Here is a 12,099-nt window from a genome sequence, read left to right as displayed (position 1 = left end):
TAAACAACTTATCACCAAAACAAAGACACTGCTTCTCTACTGCTATTTTTAAAGAAGCTTTACACCTATATTTTTCAAACTGAAATAGGAATTTTAAATCTAAACTTAATTTAGTCACTTGTCTGTAACTGTAAAAGTATGTATAAAATAAAAATTATTTAAATAGAGTGATAATTTCCCCATTTATTTATGTTTTATTTGCTTATCAACTCTATTTGTACAAGCCATGTTTTACCTTAATAGGCCTACATTATGACAGACACAATGAACTCTGTAAAATATTTATTTATGATTTTTATTTGTTATTAACTTAAATTGCAGTCTCAAAATCAATGTTTTTGCAGTGCACTCCTCTCCCCCTCCCTTCCTCACACTTTCCCCTTCATTTGACCAAAGTAGTGTCACCTAAGTTTGACATAGTAGGGATTCTATAGTATTGCGCAACATGCTGGTAGCTTTTATATACTGTCTATGCTGAGTTCACGTGAAGTTGTGATGAATATATCAAGGATCTTTGGACTTATTTCCTTCATCTGCCTTTCACGGAAGTTCGCCGACTTTACCGGGGATTTAACGCGCGGTCGCGGTGGATTCTATTCTATTCTGTTCTCATTTTTAATTTTTAATTTTTTTTTTTATAATCTCATTTCCTCACGTTCGCCTGGATTCATAATGATATAATTGACCCACGAGCAACTTTCTCTTCAGTCTGGTAAGCTACTCTGTCGATCTTTTTCTCTATCTAGCTCCCTTTTCTCTTTCTCTCTCTTCTTTGCTGCTACGTGACTCAATGTGGCGAAGCTGCACGCGCTAGTGTAAACAACGGCCCACGTGAGACGTGACTGTTCAGTTTAAAGTTAGAAGTCATGTTTCAGTGATAAGATGTTGTGTCAATGTGTTATTGTTTGGTTTCCAATGTTGGTGTGACCAATACAGTGTTAGATTGAGTGCTACGTTTATGACAACATTGCTCACCAGACTCTCCACAATGACGGAGCGCATTTACCATGCACGCTCGCCTGTAATACCGTGACGCGGTATAACAAGAAAAAACTTACGGTTGACATTCGTGGCCTTTTCATATCGCGAACGACCGTTTTGCGGTATATTGTTACATCCCTACTGCCAAGCATAAACACACAAACCATTTGTAATACACCAAACGGCAATGTTTGATTAGATGTTTTTAAGCATCTAAATGATATAAACAAGCCATTGACTTTGGGAAAATGTATGTTAACAATGTACAACTTACAATGCTGAGTATCTGTCCATTGCTGACTGGACGTCACGCCGATAGACTGTTCTGAGAACGACCATGATGGGGTCAAACTCCTTCTCCCACACCTCCGCTAGGTGGGAAAAGAGGAAAGAAATGTATTTTTTAACCTCTGGTACAAAAAGACTGATTCAATTTCATCCTGCTTTCACCTTCTCTACTTACAGTAAGTGGTCTAAGCCTGCCCCCTAGTGGTCCGCTGAGGACTTAGATCTAACGCCAAAAACTTTCAACCTATTTAGGCCTCGTAAGCAACATTTGAATATAAAGTGTTTGGTCTAAATTACAATTCACTATATGTATTCCCTAGTAAGTCTGTAAGTGACCTATTACACAAGTAGGCGGCAGTAAGCATAAGTTTGTTTCTATTGCATACCATTCTATACAATACACTAAAGATGAACATAAGAAAACATTTTCTTTACACCAGACAATATAAATACATCGTGCAAACACACACACAAATTATCTGTGTTGAGCTCTTCACCATAGAATACCTAATAAAATACTATAGATGTTGAGAAAATACTTCTATGAATTATCCATTGAATTGAAGCAGAAAAAAACGCCCAGTGTTTTGTTTAACATGTCATACTTTACTGACCAGAAAAAGAAAATACATATTTTCTCTTGATTTGACAGTCAGTTGTCAACTACTGTTGTCCAGTGGAGGGCAGCAGACCGACATATCTAGCTCGAAAGAAGCATATCGATCTGTATCCCTCCTCCTTGTTACAATTGTCTAATTTGTAAACCATGCCTTCAACTTCACCACAGATATCCTACCTTTAGGTGTGTACATGCCCTGCTGCATAGAACCTCCGGGCTCAAACACAGGCGCTTTGAAGTCGGCAACGGCTGACAGCATCTCCTCAAAACTACAACTCCCAGGTACAATGCCACTCTTTGGGTTGGGATTCTCAGGAATCTTAAGAAAACACTGTTAAGGAAAGGGATTGTCATGGATGACTGCATATACAGTGCCTTGCAAAAGTATTCATACCCCGTGAAATGTTCCACATTTCGTCACGTTACAACCACACACGTACATTTATTTTATTGGGATTTCATGTGATAGACCAACACAAAGTGGTACATAATTGTGAAGTGGAATGAAAATTAAACATGGTTTTAAAAAAAAAAATACATAAAAAACTGAAAAGTGTGGGGTGCAAAAGTATTCAGTCAATGCTTTGTAGAACCACCTTTCGCTGCAATTACAGCTGCAAATCTATTGGGGTATGTCTACCAGCTTTGCTCATCTACAGACTGACATTTTTGCCCATTCTTCGTTGAAAAATAGCTTGAGCTTCATAGTCAGCATCAGATTGGATGGAGAGTGTCTGTGAACAGCAATTTTCAAGTATTTCCAGAGATTCTCAATTGTATTGCGGTCTTGACTTTGACTGGCTCTATGTTTAGGGTAGTTGTCCTACTGGAAGGTGAACACTCGCCCCAGTCTCAAATCATTTGCAGACTCCAACAGGTTTTCTGCCCTGTATTTGGATCCATCCATCTTCACTGTCCCTGCTGAAGAAAAGCACCCCCAGAGCATGATTCTGCCACCACCATGTTTCACTGTGGGGATAGTGTGTTCAGGGTGATGTGCAATGTTAGTTTCCGCCACACATTGCATTTTGCATTCAGGCCAAAAAAAAGTTTGGCCTCATCTGACTATGCTGTGTCCCCTGCATGGCTTGTAGCAAGGGTTGGAGGAAGGTGCTCTGTTCACTTGATGTTGCGGTTGCGACGTGACAAAATGTGGAAAATTTCAAAGGGTATGAATACTTTTGCAAGGCACTGTAGCTGGTGTTTAATGTATTTGCTAAGTTTTGAAAGGATACAAGGTCTAACAGGGCGCTGTGCGTACGGTCATTCATACACAGCTGGGACACCATCTCGGCCCGAAGGATCTCGTCATCCGTCATCCCTGTTAATGAGAGGGAGAAGAGGAACATAAAGCGGGCTGACAACTATGGCCCTCTGATAAATAGTAATTGGCAGAACTCAGAGTAGAGGCAATCATGTTCATGTGGAGTGTCTTTTAGTCAGTTTTAGATAAGTCTTTTCAAGTGCCCCCAGTAAGTCATGATACTGATACCAGGAGCATGAAACTGAAAACTGAAGCAGCTAAATGAAAATCAGCCATCTGTGGTTTATTCAAATGTCTTCTGTGAAAAAAGGCTTATGGTAATGTGTGCTTTACAGTGTACTTGTAAGATTCAGACTACCATGACAAACTACCAGCTGTCGGTAATTTAACCTAAAGAGTTGTCTGGTTAGTGCTACAGTGTGAAGAGCTGAGAGAGAGAGAGAGAGAGAGAGAGAGAGAGAGAGAGAGAGAGAGAGCGAGAGAGAGAGAGAGAGAGAGAGAGAGAGAGATTCACAATTCCATTCGCCTTCATCTTCTCTATATTTTCTTACATCATAAATAATTAAGACGTTTCTGATGTGTGGCTGATTGTAAGGAGGAAAATATATTCCAGAATACCACAGAGAATTAAGTTATGTATTTTGATCAACTCCAGAAATGAATAAACTACACATGGCTAAATGACCATGCCAATGTGACCAGTCACAGAAGCGGCCAACACATAATTGCCCCTTTCTCCTTTAAAAGCTTGTTTAAGAAAAATAAATTTAAATTGTACCTTTGGTCAATTTAAGTTTATTGAAACACAATACATCATTGAGGCCTACTGCTAAGTCCACTGAGAACTGTCTAGCACAGTGTTTCCACACAGCATAGTATCCCATCCCCTTCTTACAATTCAAGTTGTCACTGCTATTTGAATACTTTTCATGACATTTGATCATTTTGCAATGTCGCACATAATAAAATATAACAAAATAGCACTGCCCCATCATACCAAATTCAAATGTAGCATATTTTCTCAACACTCTGTGGCTTCAAAATGAGAACCAAAGTGTATCAACCCCTCATACAACAAATACATTATGAGTTTAATGGAAGTGAACTTAAACAATGACTCATTTTAGTATAAGATGGTCCTGTCTTACTCCCTGCAGACTGTGTTGTACCACTTACCCAAATGAATGCGAAGGCTTGTCAATATGACCAGGAAGGTTAGCGCTCCTTCAAGCATGGGCCTCTCCTGCTCAGAATCCAACACAGCATTCTGATGCTGAGACGCCATGGTCAACAGGTCAACCACTTTGAACCTGTGTGAGTGAAGACAGCGGAATGCTTCTAATTGTCTGTATTTAATGATAAATGAAGAAACGTTAAATTAATGCGTGGATAGGAGTTAAGAACTTACCTCTCAAAAACACTGGAGATAAAGTAGTCAGGATCTAGTCTTGATGCACAAACCTGTAAAAGAAATTGAGATGGATTATTACTGTGTATACATAGTGTGTGAATGATACTGCTAGTGAGCACTGTCTGTGATGCAGCAATCCAAACCTGGAGCAGATAGATGTCTGGGTCTATCATAGAGTTGCAGAAGTGGGACTGCACATAGGTCATAGCCTGCCCCTTGATCTGTAGACCATTCCTGACCCACATGTTGCTGTGAATCTCTGACAGGCTTGCCTACAGCCATAAAAAAAGCTTACATTAACTACAGGCCAGAAGGACATGCATGAATACAAAATTGCTTATTTTTTTGTATTTTTTCTTCTTTTTTTAACTTATACCTGGATTTGGAGTGGATGCACCATGATCTTCATTAGCATCTCTTGGTCAGGCAGGAGGCTGTCCAGGTCCAGGCCTTGGCACTTTACAGCCTGGAACATTTCCAACCAAACAATTAACTCATGTGAAAACACACAATAATAATCATGAAGTACTGAGTCATTTCTTAACAAGGTGGAGTCAATGATTCTTAAGAATAATTGTTGTCAAAATCTATTTTTTCTAAAAATCAGTGAATGTCAGTTTTGTGCGATGAAAGAAAATCCAGTGTTAATACACAGCCTAGGTTCTAAAAACTGCCATGTTGCTAGCTACAGTGGCCCCCCCTTTGTTTACATACCCTTTGTGTACATACCAGTTTACAGAGACTAGGCTGTGTATTAGCACTGGATTTTTCCGAGCACATAAAGTACGGACAGGTAGCAGATCGTAAGGAGGTATTCACTGATTTTGACCAAAAGTGAGGATGACAATAAGCATTGTCCAGAATTGCCTTCAAGAGATGAGAGCCTCGGACATACCTTACTGAGGAACATGGCATAGTAGCGGTGCAGTGGCAGGTGAAATGTCACTTGATTTGGAGCAGGCTGTAAGGGATGCAAGAGCCATGAGAAACAGGAGGAGAACGGTTGCTTGTTAAAACAGTGGTTTGGCTTTTAAACTTACCTCGTCAATGAAGCCAATGGTGTCAAACCAGATCTGCAGGGTCTCCAAGCAGTAGCGTACCACAGTTTTGGTATATTCCTGTGTCTCCTGTTAACATACAATTTAACTTGTTAAAAACGAGTTAGGCAGTAAGTACATGCAGAAGCACAGAAAGCTGGACTTGCATGTTCCATTTATCATTGGAGATAATCGGGAATGCACACCGGAGATGTATTTGTGAGAGTGTTCTAAATGTACAGGCAGGACTTACTTTGACTTTGCAGTGTGTTAGGAGACCCCACATTGGCTGCGCACAAGCCTCAAGCTCCGCTGCGAATGCTGCATAGTATGTCTGAGACTCAAATTCCACGTGTTCACTCAACTCCCGCTTATTCAGGTTCATACCTTTAACAGCAGGAGATGGTTTGAAAAGATAGAAAGTCAACACAAGTCACATGGCTTCTTAATGTTCATGAGGGATCATTACTTTTTCTAATAATAATAATAATAAATCCCAGAGTTCACCCTGTTGTTTTACAAATTGAGTATACAGTAGATCTTTTTCCCACCAAAATATTTTTTTTAATCATGCATGTATAATGGGTCATAGCATAAAAGCAAATTAATTTCTATTCTTATAAGTCTCTGAAGTCAAATAAAAGCCAAATAAATCTATTTTAAAAATTAGAATTTAAAGCAAGAGTCTTGCAGCAGACATGCATACGACGTAGTAGTGACACCGTGCACATAACGTCAGAAAGAGGATACTCCCCCACTGTGCAGGGGTGAGTGTTATTTTTAGGGTGGTGGTAAACTACACATGTCAAGAGGAGTGCTAAACCACAAATCTAATTCAGTCATACATCCCCCAACTCAGTTTTTCTGAGGCATTATTATCAGTGGAAGACCGATCCAATAGGTCCAACTTAGACTAACACCATTTGTATATAGTCTGAACTGAAAACCTGCATAGGCAAGACTCAATGTATTGTTAACATGCTTTCCATTTGTTTATGGGCAACACATTGCTTTGAATTCCAACTGTTAGTCATGTTAAATGTGTTAGAGCAAGCATACTAAAGCCCAAAGTCTGCCTGAATGAGAGGCATAATAAAGCACTTTGTCCTGCTCAGGTAAAATAAAAAATCACTATATATGAGCAGTAGTTTCACACTTTACCTATCAAACTACTTACCTTGAAAAAATGACACGAAGCTCATCCACAGCATCAACAATGAATGGTCTTCCAGGAACTTTTTCGCTACACTTTGGTGCGAGAGGATGTTAATAAAATCACTGACTAACGGCCAGTAGGTGTTGTTCTTTAACAGAGCCTCACTGCAGTTCACCACAACATGGCGACTGTTTTCTTCATCTTAAAAAAAAAAAGAGAGACAAGGACAAACACGTTAAATTATTGGCATTTTGGCTCACTCAACATCAACAAAATAAAATAGAAAGAAATATTTGCAAAGAAAAACAAATCTGGCTTATTTTACTCTGAAAAAAGGAATGAGATTCAAACTAATTACACAATAACAAAGCCCAGAGGGATGAAACATCTGTGAATATTTTTTCTTCACTGAGAATGGTTAAAAATACAAAGCAGTCTTACAGCTGCTATTCACTATATTGAAAGCAGTCCAGTTTTTCCTCATTGTGAAATTTTTCAAATGCTTCATGTACCTATTTTTGTAGTATTTTAATAGAGAGAGTGCGGTCTTTATGGTTATAGAGAGGTAATGATGAGCCACTAAAATGAAATACGGATCACCTCGTTAGGATATTAGCCATGCATTATGGTAAGTAGGTGAGTGTCATTTGACATGTTGAGTTGTGATTTAAAGATTGATCTTTTCAATTTGGAAAAAGCAACAGTTTCACCATGAAAAGCGCCAAAGAAATCAATGATCTCAGCAATCCCTCCTAAAAAATCTAGTCGGAAAAGTCTCATGCCATCCTCTTGTGGCGCTCCAAACTAAGTATCACGTCAGCCACCTGCTTCGTGTCTTTTACAGAATATATTTGAAATGTGATGAGGTGTATTAAATCAAAATAACAGAGAACTTACCCTGCAGTTCACTTTTAATAAGGCAACTCTCCATCATGTAAAGGAGGACCGTGACCATGATGTCCAGGAGGTGACACTCGTCCGTCACGTGTCGAGCCAGCTCCTCGTTGCTGAACAGCTGCACACTAATATGTACAATGCGGTTGGACATGGTGTCCGACTCGTGGCTTTTCATCAGTGTTTTCATGATGAATGCATAATGCTGAACAAATGTTTTTGTAAAAGTGATCTGCAAGACAGGACGAGAAAAGCACATAACACAATTAAGGCTTTCTGTCATGATGCTGTAGCAAGATGACCATTTCTTTAAAAACCGCAACACATATGACAAGCATCGTTTCAGTTACTCGAGAGGCAGTGCAGAGAAATTATATCACAACTAAAAGAAGAAGAAAAAAACACAAATCTAAATGTAGCTGTAGACTAAGACCTTTGCATTTGTGCAAATTAGTGTTAACATGGAAGGGAAAATACCTTGTAATCTTGATCTGGCAACATGTTTAGTAAGAAGGTGACCATCTTCTGAGGAAACTCGTACTTTATTGTCCAAAACAGCAACTCCTCCAGAAAGCATTTATGCTTCAGAGATTCAATAATAAACGGGTCTGAGGGAGGAAAGGGCAAATGATAAGATGGGCTGTTCATGTAACGTTTACTTGTGCATTACATTTTATGCACATTTACCTTTGGTACTGCTGCTCAGCTTTACCCTCTTCCTCTGTCCAACAGACAGCCCTGCATCTTGGTCCTCCTGAGAGGTAAATAAAAAATAACACAGATTTGAACTAACAGGTCTACAAAATGTTTGACTGTAAATCCGTTTATATCAAATAAAACTGAAATGACTATCCAACCACTTTGGTAACTGATCATTTAATAATGTAATTTGAAGTTTTTTTAAATGTTAATAAACAAAATTAACTGTTCATGATATAAATGATGGAATAATTGTTGTAGCCTTTAGTGAGATATTCTAGGTGTGATGCTAGCACATACCTCTTTATTAGACTCGTCTGGGCTACCTGGTGCAGTGGTTCCTAAGAGAACCAAGGGACACATTTAGCAAGTAGCATTACTAGCCACTGGACACATCACAGAGACATCACAGTTTGCAAAACTGACAATTTGTCAGCAAAATTCAACATTGGTTAAAATAAGATGTGACAGATAAACTTTTTATAGTTTCAATATCCTGTATTCAAAGTTACATCAATAGAAATATGAGCTAAGCTCTGTGCTTTTTTAGTGATTTGTTTCTTGATCAACATATATCATACATGAGCATTTTCTGGAAAAATAATCTAGGCATATCATGTATTCCGAATGCAAAAGTTGTTTGAGAAAATTGTTACAGCAAATTCAAAGGACTGCTGTGCTATGAAATAAAAGGCAAACGTGTGATTTACAATCCATACTGCTTTTTTTTTATGTACTTACTCAGCATTTAGCATAATGTTGATAAGTTTTCACTGAACAGCCAACAGATAATGAATAAAATCATGCTTCATATAAAGTGTAATGATTCTCTTACCCAATAGGACTATTGCTCCTGCACCCCCTTCAGCACCAACAGTCAAATCAGCAGTAGCACCTTGTGCTTTCTCCTCCACGGTCACCAAACCTGAATTCTTCAAGGCTGACAAATACTTGTCATAGTTCTTTTTTGCATACACATTCTCCTCTTGGCCTGCAACAGTGGAGCACAACACAAAATTGCAACGATTACTGCAAAGTCAAAAGCATTTAAAGTAAAAGACGTGGATTAGATTACAGAATGCATAGCTTGGGTGAACATGCAGATCAAAGGTTTTCCTCTTCCGATTTCAAGCTCAAGTGCAAGTAGTTTATTGTCATTATAATGAGCCAACGAACCAACAATACAACAACATTTAGGGAGCACTTCCAGAGACATGAAAGCTTATTTTCAAATCAAGTAGTTCCTTATATGTTAAGAGTGAAAGTTATACAATTCAGTAGGTGCATTTTTTATTTCATACCCAAGAAAGAATCCACTAAAAGCCTGTGGTATGGGAGTGTTTATTAATTATCAACTTGTGTTGTGCAAACAAAGCCTCTAGTGTAGATCTTTACCCATGCTCAACTCTTTGAATGTTTGCTGATTGGTCAAGATCTTAGTCAGTACAGTCCTCATTGCTCCTCCCATCTTGGTGAGTTCCTCCAGGAAGGAGATCTGAGGCTCCAGCTGCTGCAGGACTTTCTGTAGATCTCTCTCAGTTGAGGTGTCTGGTAAAGCAAGATAAGCCATCAGACTCAGTCAGCACATTATGTAACATAGTTTTGTAACATGTAAACTGTTGTATGACTATGACAATGATATCCAGCTTGCAAAGCAAGCCAAAAAGGTGTCAAAGAGGTTAATACGCGAATATGGAAACATAATATAAGTTTTTTGGACGACAAATAAACATTTCAAATAAAGTAATTGTTCATAGTTACAGGTTCCATTCATGATTGTCACTGGCCAGTAGGTCAAAGTATACTATCACACGTCTTTGTAAAGAAAATACAGTTTTCACAAGTGTTTTCACCTGGCTCAGTGTATCCATCTCTCAGATACTGTATGATACACAGGATGAACCGAGGAAGAACCATCTCGGACATCAGGAGAAGGTCTCGGGGTATTGAGGGAATGTTCTCCCCTGTTCTCAACCGATGCCGTCTGCAAAATCTGTCACAAACAAAATATAAAAACAAAAATAAGTGTTGATTGTGTGGACCGCAAAGATCAAAGCAGATTATATCTATTTTTTAATTAAATCACTTTTATGTTTGAACTCGTATGAAGGTTGCATCGTTTGAACAGGTGACACAAGACACATTTGGGTTAAGGCTCCATACATTTATAGGGTTTACATATTCACATTATATTTAATGTTAAGATTTAAATTATGTAACACTCCTGATCAGATTAAGGTACAGGGTTAAATATTGGGTTAGGTTGAAGATAAACATGTTGGTATTAGGTGATCATTCCAGAGTATACATCTGGGATTTTTTTTTGTTTTTCTTTGCCCATACACTCAGTGTGAGTCATAGTTCAAACTACTATGTCTCTTACTCATATTCCTCATAGACTGTATTTGAATGAGAGAAATCAATCAGCAGCAAAGTCACTTCTAATAGAAGCCACTAATCTGTTAACTGTTGACTGCTTCACTCCAGCTACTAACGCTGCTTGATGAGGACAACATCTGGCATCAAGATCATTTGTCACTCAAGATTACAACTTTATGCCTGTGACAATAATTTGAGTGCAAGTTTTGCAATATTTAATTTAAACTCTGGATGTACGGTTTCTGAGAGGAAAAACTTTCTTGAAGAATCGCATTTTTTTTTTTATGTTTTGCTTTGCCACAAAATGTGAGGTAAAGTGACTCCAATGTTTGAGAGCCTTTTTTTTTTAGTTTTAATGTTTTGATGATTATTGGGATATCAAATTTCATATCGCCCCATGCCTACCCCAGAGCAATGACATTAGCATGTTCATAGCTGTCACTTCACTGTACTTCAGTGTTTGACAGCTAGTGGACAAGAGGCCACGTTTATGCCACGATATCCAGACCATATCTAAGCAGTGAAATATCACTGATATATAAATATATAGAAACCACCAGCTACTGCTGCTTGTATGATAATTATAGTTATGGTTTGCAAAACTAGCTAACCCTCTGACCATAAATATATGACAGGAGCATCGTAATATTCAAAACTGTTGCTGAGTGGTTCATATCTCAGACAGACTTGTCTGAAGGCTGACGTTGACTACGCAGTTTAGGAAAATGTATTAGCTAACTGGGCTCGTTGCCCACTGAGACCTGTCATAATAATATTAGCCAACCCGTCAGTTAGCATAGCCAGCTTAGCCAGCAGCTAGCTCAGACTTACCCAGTCTCTCGCATGACATTACCGTCTCCACAGTCACAGGCCCCACCAGCCTGGCTCCTGAACATGTTGAAATCATGGCCCGTGTGGTCTCCGTTATTGAAACACTCGGCACACAGTGACATGCACGGGGAGATGCCACAGGTCCGGCATCGATACGCAACGAAATTAGCCGTCCAGACCAAACCGCACAGAGTCGCGTTGTCATAGGAGCGGACCGTTTTGCAGAACTCCTCGAAACCTTCGCCCCCTGCGATCAGACATTTACACCAGTCCAAAGCCTCCGTGTCCGCTGCGGGTTTTTCGGGGTTAAGCACAGCGTCGAGTAGCTCCTGAAGTTGTCGGACCCCAGAGCCATTGTCAGTCCGATTTAAGTCTGTCTTCAAGTGGGCGGCAGTAGCTTTCTTGTCCCGGCGCAGCAGCGACGCCGCCATCATGCACTCTGCTTGTTGTCCACAAATGTATTTTTGTTGTCTCAATTCCATGTTCTCGGACATTCTCGCGATACTACGTGTTAACGACGTTGTCGCGTTGTCGGCGGAC

At 39.2% G+C, this 12,099-nt stretch overlaps 1 protein-coding gene across 4 annotated transcripts in view; it reads right to left on the bottom strand.

Annotated features, from left to right (window-relative positions):
- ubr3 (ubiquitin protein ligase E3 component n-recognin 3) overlaps nt 1–11,993 on the bottom strand; it is a gene marked incomplete at its 5' end in the record, with an annotated part of 42,605 nt that extends 30,612 nt beyond the window's left edge. For all 4 annotated transcript variants that reach the window (XM_080038333.1, XM_080038335.1, XM_080038334.1 and 1 more), the window contains 19 exons: nt 1,256–1,352; nt 2,066–2,207; nt 3,124–3,209; nt 4,329–4,462; nt 4,561–4,613; nt 4,707–4,835; nt 4,940–5,029; nt 5,459–5,524; nt 5,604–5,690; nt 5,854–5,987; nt 6,778–6,957; nt 7,654–7,882; nt 8,128–8,258; nt 8,338–8,404; nt 8,650–8,690; nt 9,185–9,340; nt 9,745–9,897; nt 10,203–10,342; nt 11,560–11,993. In XM_080038333.1, the coding sequence (XP_079894459.1) occupies nt 1,256–1,352; nt 2,066–2,207; nt 3,124–3,209; nt 4,329–4,462; nt 4,561–4,613; nt 4,707–4,835; nt 4,940–5,029; nt 5,459–5,524; nt 5,604–5,690; nt 5,854–5,987; nt 6,778–6,957; nt 7,654–7,882; nt 8,128–8,258; nt 8,338–8,404; nt 8,650–8,690; nt 9,185–9,340; nt 9,745–9,897; nt 10,203–10,342; nt 11,560–11,993 (2,549 nt within the window). The remainder of the gene's footprint in view (nt 1–1,255; nt 1,353–2,065; nt 2,208–3,123; nt 3,210–4,328; nt 4,463–4,560; nt 4,614–4,706; nt 4,836–4,939; nt 5,030–5,458; nt 5,525–5,603; nt 5,691–5,853; nt 5,988–6,777; nt 6,958–7,653; nt 7,883–8,127; nt 8,259–8,337; nt 8,405–8,649; nt 8,691–9,184; nt 9,341–9,744; nt 9,898–10,202; nt 10,343–11,559) is intronic.
- Between the last annotated feature and the right edge of the window lie 106 nt (nt 11,994–12,099).

This window comes from Ammodytes marinus (assembly GCF_949987685.1).
Source record: "Ammodytes marinus genome assembly, chromosome: 12".
NCBI lineage: Eukaryota > Metazoa > Chordata > Actinopteri > Uranoscopiformes > Ammodytidae > Ammodytes > Ammodytes marinus.
The sequence above is the reverse complement of the archived record's forward strand: the minus strand, read 5'-3'. Positions and strand labels throughout refer to the sequence as shown.